Below are 14,233 nucleotides of genomic sequence, written 5' to 3' on the forward strand. Positions count from 1 at the left end.
TCTCAGTCCTCCTCTCTGCTACAAATACAGTGGCAGTTTTATAACTTTATTTCATTTTTAGGTATACTTTCCAGAAAGTCTCCAAAAATGGCTCATCACTAATGTTTTTAATATTCACTTTCACAATATTAATTACATTAAACTAGTTCCTTATTAATGTACGTGTTCCATAGAAATTACATTATAATTTTCACCTGATTAATGTCAACCTGTTAGAAAGTGTTTCTGGAAGGCATTATTAATGGCCATAGTGGTGATTAAGCTAAAATGAGGGTTAAATTAGGAAACACATTAATTACTAACTAGCCATTATCTAGAGAAAAGCCATTAACATACTGCAATATGTAAAGCTGTGACTCCAATAGCTGGGACAAATTTCAAATTTCTTTTTTTTGCCTTTGATATTTTTCCAGTTACTTATGCCTAAGGGTTGCAAGTCCTCCTGTCTATAACATACATTATTTCCATGTGTGGCTCCTCCTCTGTTGATGGGAGAGTTAGTGTACAGTCTACCTGCTATCCACTGCGTCCAGCAACAATCATATTGATACCATATTTTTCATTGCTTCTACTGAAAACCACTAAAACCAATGCTCCAACGCATCTTGTCTGTGACCTATCTGCTGAGATCGGTCTGAAGTGAAAGTATAATCTACATAGTTCTTACTTGAGCAAAGCGTTCAGCATTTCTGTTCACTGTGAACTGGTAGGTCATGTTTGGAAACTGAATGCTGACAGGGAGGATGGAGACATTGAAATGAAGCATCACTGATCTTTCTGGGCCATGAAACTCTGTGTCATTCACCAAAACATCCAACTGGAAGGAACGATGCTCTGTGACTGAAATGCTTTTATTCAGTACCAGTTCTGCAAAGGAAAAGATTAGTCTATTACCGACCCACACTATCCACAAATGTATATTTTAGAATCATAGAATTACAGAGTAGTTAGGGTTGGAAAGGACCTTAAGATCATCCAGTTCCAACCCCCCTGCCATGGGCAGGGACACCTTGCACTAAACCATGTCATCCAAGGCTCTGTCCCACCTGGCCTTGAACACCACCAGGGATGGAGCATTCACAACCTCCCTGGGCAACCCATTCCAGTGCCTCAACACCCTTAAAGAGTTTCCTCATTATACCCAATCTAAACTTCCCCTGTTTAAGTTTTAACCCATTACCCCTTGTCCTACCACTACAGTCCCTAATGAAGAGTCCCTCCCCAGCATCCCTACAGCCCCCCTTCAGACACCAGAAGGCTGCTATGAGGTCTCCACGCAGTCTTCTCTTCTCCAGACTGAACAGCCCCAACTTTCTCAGCCTGTCTTCATACGGGAGGCACTCCAGTCCCCTGATCATCCTCGTGGCCCTCCCATGGACTTGTTAAAACAGTTCTATGTCCTTTTTATGTTAAGCACACCAGAACTGCACACAATACACCAAGAGAGGTCTCACAAGAGCAGAGTAGAGGGGCAGGATCACCTCCTTCAACCTGCTCGCCATGCTCCTTTTGATGCAGCCCAGGATACGGCTGGATTTCTGGGCTGTGAGAGCACACTGCCAGCTCATGTTTAGTTTTCATCAACCAACACCCCCAAGTCCTTCTCTTCAGGACTGCTCTGAATCTCTTCTCTGCCCAACCTGTAGCTGTGCCTGGGATTGCTCCGACCCAGGTGTAGGACCTTGCACTTGGCATGGTTAAACTTCATAAGGTTGGCATCAGCCCACCTCACAAGCGTGTCAAGGTCCCTCTGGATGGCACTCCTTCCCTCCAGCGTATCAACCGAACCACACAGCTTGGTGTCATTGGCAAACTTGCTGAGGGCGCACTCAATCCCACTGTCCATGGCACCGACAAAGATGTTGAACAAGACCAGTCCCAACACCAATCCCTGAGGGACACCACTTGTTACTGGTCTCCAGCTGGACACCATGTCACTGACCACAACTCTTTGCACGTGGCCATCCAGCCAGTTCTTTATCCACCAAGTGGTCCATCTATCAAATTGATGTCTGCCATGGTTTAAGCCAATCCAGCAACCCAGAACCACGCAGCTGCTCGCTCACTCCCCTCTCCTTCCTCCCCCCTCCCAGGGGAGGAGAATCAAAAGAATGTAATCCCACAGGTTGAGATAAGAACAGTCCAGTAACTAAGATATAACACAAACCACTACTGCTACCACCAATAATAATAATGATAAGGGAAATAACAAGGGAAGAGAATACAATAGCTCACCACCCACCCACCGATACCCAACCCCACCCGAGCAGTGATCTCTAGCTCTTCTGGGTAACTGCCCCCAGTTTATACACTGGGCATGATGTGCTGTGGTATGGAATACCTCTTTGGTTAGTTTGGGTCAGGTGTCCTGTCTCTGCTTCCTCTCAACTTCCCCTCCTCCCTGGCAGAGCATGAGACTCATGAAGTCCTTGGTCAGAGTAAACATTACTGAGCAGCAACTAAAAACATCGGTGTTATCAGTGCTGTTCCCAGACGGAAAGTCAAAAGCACAGCACTGCACTAGCTACTAGAAAGGAGGAAAAAATGACTGATACTGCTGAACCCAGGACAGTATCCACCCCTTATTCCATACCATTCACATCATGCTCAGATCCCACATTTTCAATATACCATCACTCTTGTCTCATATAATATGTATATACACTTACACACACACACAAAGAGAGAGAAAGAGATCATTCCTTAGTGCATGGACCAATCCCTATGAAGTTGCTGAGTTCATCCAGTCAATGATGTCAGGCTCTATCTCTTGTAACAGTCTTTCAGAGCAGGAGAGGCTGTGTGCAGTGTTGGATTGTTGCGTACTGATGATACTACAGAACTTGTCTGGTTTCATCAAAGTTCATTCTTTGTTGGGATGATGGTAGGAGGGAAGTTAGGGCCAGTCGCTGGTGACCTGAAGACATCTAGGTGGTGGGCTATGAAAGTGCTACATAGCAGGCAACAGCACACAATTGAGTTCATTGGCTGTTTTCCCCTAAAATCAAATCCCCTTGAGGTATACATCAGACTTCCCCATCTTCCCGCATTACTCACAAAGTACATCTGGGTCCCTGAGTAAAAGCAATCCCACGAGTGGGTTTGCCTTTACCTGAAGCAGGAATAACCCAGACTGTCTTCCCCAGCAATTTCTTCATATGCACCACAGGAACTTTATCCCCTTCTACAGTATGTAAAAGTTTTGACTGGGGTGGGCCAGCCCTGTTGGCAGATCCTCTGGTGTTGACCAACCAGGTGGCTTTTGGTAAATGTGTATCCCAATGCTTGAAAGTCCCACCACCCATTGCTCTCAGTGTAGTTTTTAACAGCCCATTGTACCGTTCGATTTTCCCAGAGGCTGGTGCATGGTAGGGGATGTGATATACCCACTCAATGCCATGCTCTTTGGCCCAAATATCTATAAGGTTATTCCAGAAATGAGTCCCATTGTCTGACTCAATTCTCTCTGGGGTGCCGTGTCGCCACAAAATCTGTTTCTCAAGGCCCAGGACAGTGTTCTGGGCAGTGGCATGGGGCACAGCGTATGTTTCCAGCCACCCGGTGGTTGCTTCCACCATGGTAAGCACATGGCACTTGCCCTGGCAGGTTGTCGGCAGTGTGATATAGTCAATCTGCCAGGCCTCCCCATATTTATACTTCAACCATTGTCTTCCATACCAAAGAGGCTTTAACCGCTTGGCTTGTTTAATTGCAGCACATGTTTCACACTCATGAATAACCTGGGCAACAGTGTCCAATGTTAAGTCCACCCCTCGATCACGGGCCCATCTCTATGTTGCATCTCTGCCCTGATGGCCTGAAGTGTCATGGGCCCACCGGGCCAAAAATAATTCACCTTTATGTTGCCAATCTAAGTCCATCTGAGCCACTTCAATCTTAGCCGCTTTATCCACTTGTTGGTTGTTCTGGTGTTCCTCAGTGGCCCGACTCTTGGGTACATGGGCATCTACATGACATACCTTCACCACCAGGTTCTGCACCCTGGCAGCAATATTTTTCCACAGTGCAGCAGCCCAGATGGGGTTATCTCTGCTTTGCCAGTTGCTCTGCTTCCATTGCTTCAACCACACCTACAGGGCATTTGCCACCATCCATGAGTCAGTATAGAGGTAAAGTACTGGCCACTTTTCTCGTTCAGCAATGTCCAGGGCCAGCTGGATGGCTTTCACCTCGGCAAACTGACTCGATTCACCCTCTCCTTCAGCAGTTTCTGCAACTTGTCATCCAGGACTCCATATAGCTGCCTTCCATCTCCGATGCTTAACCCACAATATGACAGGACCCATCAGTAAACAAGGCATACTGCTTTTCACTTTCTGACAGTTTATTATATGGTGGGGTCTCTTCAGCGCGCACCACCTCCTCCTCTGGTGACATTCCAAAATCTTTGCCCTCTGGCCAGTCCATGATGACTTCTAGAATGCCTGGATGACTGGGATTTCCTATTCAAACTCGTTGTGTAATTAGCGCAGCACACTTACTCCATGTAGCATCGGTTGCATGATGTGTAGAGGAGACCCTGCCTTTGAACATCCAGCCCAGCACAGGCAACCGGGGTGCCAGAAGGAGCTGTGCTTCAGTGCCAATCACTTCCGAAGCAGCTCGAACCCCTTCATAGGCTGCCAGTATCTCTTTCTCAGTTGGGATATAGCTGGCCTCAGATCCTTTGTATCCCCGACTCCAAAAGCTGAAGGGTCGACCTCGAGTCTCCCCTGGAGCTTTCTGCCAGAGGCTCCAGGTAGGACCGTTCTCCCCAGCTGCAGCGTACAGTATATTTTTTACATCTGGCCCGGTCCGGACTGGTCCAAGGGCTACTGCATGAACTATCTCATGTTTAATTCGCTCAAAGGCTTGTTGTTGCTCAGGGCCCCATTTAAAATCATTCTTCTTCCAGGTCACACGACAGAGAGGGCTTAAAACTGAACTGTAATTTGGTGTCGTGGTTTAAACCCAGTCAGGTAATTCGTTCATTCACCCTCCCCTTCTTTCCCTCCCCCTACTCCCGGAGGGACGGAGAGGAGAATCGAAAAGAATGCAACTCCCACGGGTTGAGATAAGAACAGTTTAGTAACTAAGGTATAACAGAGATCACTACTGCTACCACCAATGATAATAATGATAAAGGAAATAACAAGCGAAGAGAATACAACACCTCAGCACCAACCGACCGATCACTCGCCCCCCAAGCCCGACCAAGCTCCGACCGATACCTTCTCCAACCCTGCAGTCCCACAGCCCTTCCGGCTAACTCCCAGTTACATCCTGGGCATGACGTGCTGTGGTATGGAATAGCTCTTTGGTCAGTTTGGGTCAGGTGTCCTGTCTCTGCTTCCTCCCAGCTTCCCCTCCTCCCTGGCAGAGCATGAGGCTCACAAAGTCCTTGGCCAAACCAAAACATCTCTATCAGCTCTGTTCCCGAGCCGAAAGTCAAAACACTGCACTGCACCAGCTACCAAGGAGGAGAAACATGACTGCTACTGCTGAACACAGGACATTATCCACCCCTTATTCCATACCATTCACGTCATGCTCAGATCCCACATTTTCAATATACCATCACTCTTATCTCGGTGCACTCTTATCTTAGTGCATGGACCAGTCCCTATAAAGCTGCTGCGTCCATCTGGTCCATGTCAGGCTCCATCTCTTGTAACAGTCTTCCAGAGCAGGAGAGACTGTGTGCAGTGTTCACACTCATGAATAACCTGGGCAATAGTGTCCATTGCTAAGTCCACCCCTCGATCATGAGTCCATCTTTGTGCTGCATCTCTGCTCTGATGGCCAGAAGTGCCATGGGCCCACTCAAAATAATTCACTGTCCCCTTAAGCAGTTTCTGCAGCTTCTTGCTGGGGACTCCATACAGCTGCCTTCCATCTCCGATGCTTCCAAAGCACTGGAGGGGCCCAGTGGACTAGATACTTGCCCATACTGTCCCACACACCCTGCCACTCATGACTGTCCAGCCTTGGGGAAAACCTCTTGGTCCCCCTGAATTGTCGTCTAACCCCAGACAAGACCCAAACCTGACTCTGCTTAACTTTTGAGATCAGACAAAATGGTTGTGGGTAGAACACAGCCTGTGTGTGTGCCAACATGCTGATCCCCATCACAATCAGCAGGCAGGTCCCAAGGATACCCAAAGGCCATTCAAAACCTTCAGAACTCTCAAACGATGCTGCTGTACTTGTCACTGGGGCTGATGTAGCTGCTGTGCTTGCCGGCTCTCCCACCACCAGCTTCTCTTTTCCTGAGTCCAGCTCTTCCTCCTCTGCCTTGCTGGGAAATGCTGCGTGGTCTCCTGCATCCTCCTGGGGCTCGGCGGGCGGCTGCCGGGGAATGCTCTCGGCCGTCGCGGGGCTCGGCTCGGCCGCGGGGCTCGGCTCCTCCGCCGCCTTCTCCCGCTGCTCGGCAGCCGCCTCCTTCCTCTCCTCGACCGCCCCGACCTCCTCCACCGGCAGCCGTCCCCTCGCGGCCTCCGGCCCCGCTCCCGCCGCCGCTTGGTCCCCGGGGCCGCTCTCCCGGGCCGGTTCGGCTGCCGCCGGCTCCCGGGGCCGCTCCCCCTCGGCTCCCCGCAGCCTCACGAAGATGGAGAGTAGGGTGAGGGCCAGGACGGTGAAGAGCAGCCGGACGGCCAGGTACAAGTCCACGGCCACGTCCGTCCCGCCCTGCTGCTGGAGCCCGCCCGTATTACAAGCCATTGCCATAAAGCACAGTGAGACAAGAACCTTAGCCCAGGCCCCACAGTTGATAAACACTAACACACCAAATACCGGCTCTACGTAAGTTACAACACTCTGAAGCTGTGAGATCAAGAGAAACAACTCTGAGAGCCAATAAATCATCATTGTGATGAGTGACTATTAATCCAGTCAGATCTGTCGTTATCTCAACCCCTCGTGCCCCACGTTGGGCGCCAAAAAGAACTGTCGTGGTTTAAACCCAGTCAGGTAATTCATTCACTCACCCCCCCCTTCTTTCCCTCCCCCTACTCCCGGAGGGATGGAGAGGAGAATCGAAAAGAATGCAACTCCCACGGGTTGAGATAAGAACAGTTTAGTAACTAAGGTATAACAGAGATCACTACTGCTACCACCAATGATAATAATGATAAAGGAAATAACAAGCGAAGAGAATACAACACCTCAGCACCAACCGACCGATCACTCGCCCCCCAAGCCCGACCAAGCTCCGACCGATACCTCCTCCAACCCTGCAGTCCCCCAGCCCTTCCGGCTAACTCCCAGTTACATCCTGGGCATGACGTGCTGTGGTATGGAATAGCTCTTTGGTCAGTTTGGGTCAGGTGTCCTGTCTCTGCTTCCTCCCAGCTTCCCCTCCTCCCTGGCAGAGCATGAGGCTCACAAAGTCCTTGGCCAAACCAAAACATCTCTATCAGCTCTGTTCCCGAGCCGAAAGTCAAAACACTGCACTGCACCAGCTACCAAGGAGGAGAAACATGACTGCTACTGCTGAACCCAGGACATTTGGGATGTGCATTCTCCAGAACCCCACAGCACCCAAGAAAGCTTGTGTTTCTTATTAGTTGGTGGAAACATGGCTGTTATCTTGTTGATCACATCTGTGGGGATCTGGCGACGTCCATCTTGCCATTTTATTCCCAAAAATTGAATCTCCTGTGCAGGTCCCTTGACCTTACTCTGTTTTATGGCAAAACCGGCTTTCAGCAGGATTTGGATTATTTTCCTCCCTTTCTCAAAGACTTCTTCCACTGTATCACCCCACACAATAATGTCATCAATGTACTGCAGGTGTCTTCAGTTTAGAGACAAGGATGTCATGTGGGACAGTGTCGAATGCTTTGCACAAGTCCAGGTAGAAGACGTCAACTGCTCTACCCCTGTCCATCAGTTCCGTAGCCCCATCATAGAAGGCCACCAAATTGGTCAGGCAGGATTTCCCCTTAGCGAAGCCATGCTGGCTGTCACCAAGCACCTTGTTGTTTTTCATGTGCCTTAGCATGCCTTCCAGGAGAATCTGCTCCAAGATTTTGCCAGGCACAGAGGTGAGACTGACTGGTCTGTAATTCCCCGGGTCATCCATTTTCCTCTTCTTGAAAATGGGGGTTATATTTCCCTTTTTCCAGTCATCAGGAACTTCATCTGACTGCCATGATTTTTTAAATATGATGGCCAGCGGCTTTGCAACTTCATTTGCCAGCTCCTTCAGGACCCACGGATGGATCTCATCAGGTCCCAGGGACTTGTGCACGTTCAGGTTCTTAAGATGGTCTCGAACCTGATCCTCTCCTATAGTGGGCCTAGGGTCTTCCTTCTCACAGTCTCTGTGTCTGCCTTCCAAGACGTGGGTGGTGTGGTCAGAGCCTTTGGCAGTGAAGACCGAGGCAAAGAAGTCATTCAGTACCTCAGCCTTCTCCAAATCCTGTGTAGCCAGCTCTACCGAGAGCTTCTGGAGAGGGCCCACATTGTCCCTAGTCTGTCTTTTATTTGTTATGTACCTCCAGAATCCCTTCCTGTTATCCTTAACATCCCTAGCCAAGTTTAATTCTAACTGGGCCTTAGCTTTCCCAACCTGGTCCCCAGCTTCCCTGACAACATCCCTGTACTCTTCCCATGCCACCTGTCCTTGCTTCCACCTTTTATAAGCCTCTTTTTTCCCTTGAATTTTCCTCAGCAGCTCCTTATCCATCCAAGGAGGTCTCCTGGCCCTCCTGCTGCACTTCCTTCTAGTTGGGATGCAACACTCCTAAGCTTGTACCAGGTGATCCTTGAATATCAGCCAAGAGTCTTGGGCCCCTCTGCCCTCTAGGGCTGTATACCATGGAACCTTACTACGCAGGTTCCTGAAGAGGCCAAAGTCTGCTCTTTTGAAGCCCAGGGCAGTGAGCTTGCTGCACGCTCTTCTCACTGTCCTGAGGATGTTGAATTCGACCATCTCTTGATCGCTGCATCCAAGGCTGCCCTGGAGCATCACATTTGCAACCAGCCCTTCGCTGTTGGTGAGCACAAGGTCAAGCACGGCACCTCTCCTTGTTGGCTCCTCTATTACTTGCAGAAGGAAGTTGTCTTCCACACAATTGAGGAACCTCCTGAATTGCTTGTGCCAGGCCGTACCATCCCTCCAACAGATATCAGGGTGGTTGAAGTCCACCATGAGGACAAGGGCTTGTGGGCGTGAGGCTGTTCCTATCTGTCTATAGAGCACTTCATCCACAGAGTCCTCTTGATCAGGCGGTCTGTAACAGATCCCCACAGTAATGTCTCCCATCGATGCTTTCCCTTTGACCCTGACCCACAAACTATTGACTGCTCATCTGTCCCCAGACAGTGTTCCATACTCTCCAGCCTATCCCTAACATAAATTGCAAATCCCTCTCTGCATCTGCCAGGCCCGTCTTTTTTAAAGAGCCTGTAACCTTCCATTCCAACGCTCCAGTCATAGGAGCCATCCCACCATGTTTCTGTGATATGTGTTACATCATATCCCCGTAGACATGCACACATCTCTAATTCCTCTTGTTCCCCATGCTACAGGCGTTTGTATAGAGACATCTGAGCTGAGCTCCAAATGAAACCAGCTCATTGGCTAGAGGAGCTGAAATATCTCTACGTTGCTCCGAGCATTTATTATAGGTGCTGGCAACTGACTGGGAGTGTTGGGATGGAATGATGCCCCCCTCCCCCAACACATCTAGTTTAAAGCTTTCTTGACCAGCCTGGCAAGCCTCCTACCAAAACTGCTCTTCCCCTTCGATTTAAGACGCTCCACCAGTTTCCAGTAGACCTGGCCTCCCAAATAGAGTCCCAAAATTTTGATGCAATTCCAGTAAAATGATACATATAAAAATCATATGTATCAAAGTTATCCCTAACAGGAAACAGAAGGCAAGTTAAAAATGAAAATATGCTTCTACAGAGTTATGCTCTGTGCCATTCAAGATGTTTGAAGAAGTCCTCTTACCTTCTACCTGTAACACTGAGAACTCCGCAATCAGAACTTATTGCTTATTCAGCATCCACAACATCACGCCACCAGCTCCCTATTCCAGAGATGAACTAACTCAATTTTTTCAGTACGTTTTTAGAACTCAGTGTTTGCTTAACTGGAAATTTCTCAGCTTTCTTTGGCTCAATATTTACAGAATACTTGGAAAACTTCAAGAGCTTATCGGTCAATTACTACCAAGCAACTTCTTTATTTGAAGAAAGAGACCTTACTGTACTCATGTCGAGTTCCCCTCACTTGGCTGCCGTTTGGGCTGAAGTGGATTTCATCAAAGATGTGCTCTACCCGAAATGTTTCACTCATCCAGGGATCGTCAGTAATAATGGTTCCTGTGTATTTCTTTCTGCTGCTTTCGAGGGGATAAATAGGTGTTGTGTCTGCATCGTATACAGTTAGCGTTGCAAGAACAGTTCCCTAGAAGAAAATAATAAATGACATTGCTGAATTACCCAAAGCTTTTTTCAACTGATATGTGTTTGGGAGACTGAAATATTGGCCAACTAAAACCTTACAACTTTCTCTCAAGCCTACTTTCATTCAAAATTATTTTAAGCTTCAGGTTATCACTATTTCACACCTATTTGGATCTGAGTTAGAAGATCAAAAGAAGATGACAGTTAAAAAAAAACTTATCATCTTGTCATGTCACCATATCAGTCTATATCTAAACACAGTGCTAAACTTTTGAGGTAAGAAATGAGTGCACCTGAAAGCTCTTGATTTTTTAAATTTTTTTAAATCAACATTATTCTACACTACTACTAAAGAAAAAACAACCCAAAACCAGGTAAGTAATATGCACACTTAATAGGCATGAAATACATTCAGACAGGTCAAACTCACTACCCAAATGACAAAAGTGACCTGGATTGTCCGTCTTCTGCTTAGTCTACTAGATTGCTGTTCTCTACTGAGACACTGAAGCCACAAGGCCTTTAAGAGTTCTATTAGCCATTCTGTTGTTTCAAGTTCACTTAGGTATTAGAAAAATTTGAAAGTTTACAAATATGCCTTTTTTTTTCCACTGCAAAATGCCAGTGAAATTCACTGTGTTCCAAACACTTTGTAGGCATGTAATTTCAAAGAAAATATTTTACTGTATAAAACACTTTCAGGAGATCTTCAATTTCTGTCATTCAGATCTAAACAGAACTCCCATGCCTCAAATTTTTCAGAAGTAAAAAGGAATTACTGTATCCCCAGGCAAATGTGGTATGTTCGCAGGTGTCTTGTCAACACTTCTTCTAGTCGGGAGGTGGCAGCAAACTCCCAAAATCATTCTTCCCCTTCCAGACACAAATATGAGCAAAATGTACTTTGAAGGGAAATCTGACTACAAAAAAAACAGATGTTGTTACTAAATAGAAGTCCCCTCAAGGAAAACACATCACTGAGACCACCAGAGTGCCTTCTCTATACCACTGACTTATAAAGTGTTCTTGCTCCTACTGAAGAGCCAAGGAACAAACCTGTATACTTTTCTACTGAAGTGTACATATACATGGGTGTACATGTTCAGGAGGCACACACAAAGACACCCAGGGGTTAAAACCTCTTGAAAGGCCTCTTGAAAGATCACTGGGACAGGTGATGGTAAAGGAAAAGTGGAAAAGCACCACCAAAGTAAGATCCTGGAGCTCTCCGTTAACAGCCTGGCCCTGGAAACACCACTGCCAGGTACAGTGTTTGCACAAGGCAACCGCTTCTTTTAACTTTCTGTTAATGGTACAGCATTCTAATAAACGTTCTGAGTAAAGCTGTGATATCTTACATAGATCTGCATATACGGGAAGGACACACAGATGTTCTTCTGAGTGTTGCCCTAACACCACTCAGATTTAGTTACCCGGGGGAAGCAACTCCGTAACAAATACAGAGCAGACCTCAGTATAGGGAGATACAGTGATCCTGACCACAATCTCAGCAATGGTCCATCTTGGCCTCAGGAACTGGTGACATGCCCTTACTCTGTTTAATTCTTTCTTTGGGGTCTGAGTAAGGTACAACTCAGGAGAGAGGAATCCTACAAACCCAGCATTTTACAGTCACAGGGCTGTAGATCATAGTGCGGTGATTTGCTTGTTGCCAAGATCCACTACCCAGAGCATGCCTCCCACTGCTGTGGTCCTACTTTAGGAACTAGATAAAGAAGAAGATTACCTCTTTCCTGTTGAACTCCACGACAGCATCTGCAGTATCAGTGCCATTGGGCAGGAAGGGCGGAGAGTCATCTTCATCTAACACATTCACCAGGAAAGGCACCTCCACCTCCATCTCCCTGAAGCCCTCTCTCACGGTACATTTGGCTATCAGCTCATATCTCTCTCTCTCTTCTCGATCTAGGCGCTGTGTCACACTCACACCGGTGGTGTTCTCATTGTATCGGAAGGGTATACCTTCAGCTGAAAAACAGAGCCTCAGTATAAATAGCTGCTATCACTTCCCACTGTAGGACTCTGATGGTTTTCTTCTTTAATACCGTTTTGCAATCCCGTAAATCCATTTTGGACTGCATGGTAAAAGGCACCTGGAATACTGTGTTCAGCTCTGGGACCCTCAACACAAGAGGAGCACCTCTCTGAAGACAGGCTGAGAGAGTTGTGCTTGTTCAGCCTGGAGAAGAGAAGGCTCGGGAGACCTTAGAGCAGCTTCCAGCGCCTAAAAGGGGCCTACAAGAAATTTGGAAAAGACTTTTTACAAGGGCATTTAACTAAAATAGGAGAGATTTAGATTATATATCAGGAAGAAGCTCTTGACTGTGAGTGGTGAGGCATTGGCACAGGTTACCCAGAGAAGTTGCGAATGCTTCATTCCTAGCAGTGTTTAACACCAGGCTGGATGGGCCTTTGAGCAACCTGCCCTAGTGGAAGATGTCCCTGCCCATGGGAGGGGAGTTGGAACCAGATGATCTTTAAGGTCTCTTCCAACCCAAACCATTCCATGATCTAGAAGCAGCACATTTTAAAACCCAGGATATTCCCAGTCTGTTCTTAGCTGGTGCAAACTTCTAAACCCAACCTTTTCCCTAGGGAAGGGGACAGACCTTCTTCCCATCCCTATATATCTCAAAGGCAAAAATCTTCAGGTTGAGTTCATATTTGCAATAGAATTTCCTTTACAGAATCAATCTAGAGGATCTACTACAAAAGAGATCTTAACAGAGTGCAGCTGTTTACATCTATTGCTGGTACATGAGTGGCTCAGTTCTAGTTTTACCTGCCAGCAGTTTGTAGGAAATGCTAAGATTCTGACACAGATGATGAATTGAGGGTAACTGGAGCTGATGAAATGTGCCGGGTGGTTTATTCTCCTTGATGTGAAAGGAGAGATCCATTTCTGTGAAGCAAAGCTGCCTTGCTGTCAGGGAACTGCAAGCTGGTGCAGTAGCATTCATCAAGGAGAGGAAAACTGTGGTGCGTGTAGCCGAGTCACATTCCTTCTCTTGAAAGGGGTGGGATGAAAGGAAGACATACAGCATCACCTTTGATAATGGCATCCAGTTTCCTACAGCTTCAGAGGAAAAAATAAAAGAACAAAAAGCCAAAAAAAAATATTTTGCAGGTAATGAACCAAGATTTTTAGTCATTTTGTACTCTAGTCCATTATTGCACAAGCAACCATATAGTCCTATTATGCAGAAGCAGTTCTTCAGTGAGCTAGTTGTTGGTGGGAAGACTTTTAATCTTAATAACCCCAGTAAGGCAAAAAACTATAGGTGTTAGCACCAGTTTTACATTATCAGAATCTCACAGAATGATATATTCTGTCTGTAAGACACTGACATAAACCAGGTCACTACCAGTAATCAGCTTATTGATAGGACTGGTTTTTGGAAGGACTACAACAGAGTGGGGTGGCAGCAGGGAAAAAAAAAGGGCATGAAATGGGATAGATACTCAGGAGAGATTCGTAACTACTGTCATTTAAGTCTGATAGTTTATACTAGTTGAGGATATGGGCCAAATTATTTACATTTAGAGGACAAATTGCTTTATAATTTTGAAATATAAAGAGCTGGTCAAAAGATAACACAGACATCAACTTGTGACATCTACAAATAAAACCTCAAGCTTTATTTATTTTCACTACCTTGGTTTGACTACAGATGGAATGATAGTATTTCTGTAGCAGATCTAATTCACTTGAAGAGATGCTCTAAGTCACTTTGACCCATATGGACAAAACAAGGCCCTCAAGTTCTGGATAGCTGTTCTTCCTTTGTTCAGT

At 46.7% G+C, this 14,233-nt stretch overlaps 1 protein-coding gene across 2 annotated transcripts in view; it reads right to left on the minus strand.

Annotated features, from left to right (window-relative positions):
• The window catches only part of RET (ret proto-oncogene), a 95,374-nt gene that overhangs the window by 33,201 nt on the left and 47,940 nt on the right, over positions 1–14,233 (minus strand). For both annotated transcript variants that reach the window (XM_061450212.1, XM_061450204.1), the window contains exons 4-7: positions 13,223–13,516; positions 12,167–12,408; positions 10,219–10,420; positions 668–867 (exon numbers count right to left, since the gene is read on the minus strand). In XM_061450212.1, the coding sequence (XP_061306196.1) occupies positions 668–867; positions 10,219–10,420; positions 12,167–12,408; positions 13,223–13,516 (938 nt within the window). The remainder of the gene's footprint in view (positions 1–667; positions 868–10,218; positions 10,421–12,166; positions 12,409–13,222; positions 13,517–14,233) is intronic.

This window comes from Pezoporus flaviventris, unplaced genomic scaffold (genome assembly GCF_033815535.1).
Source record: "Pezoporus flaviventris isolate CSIRO_AGI_PZ_B2104156 unplaced genomic scaffold, CSIRO_AGI_Pfla_v1 ptg000001l, whole genome shotgun sequence".
Classification (NCBI taxonomy): Eukaryota; Metazoa; Chordata; class Aves; order Psittaciformes; family Psittacidae; genus Pezoporus; species Pezoporus flaviventris.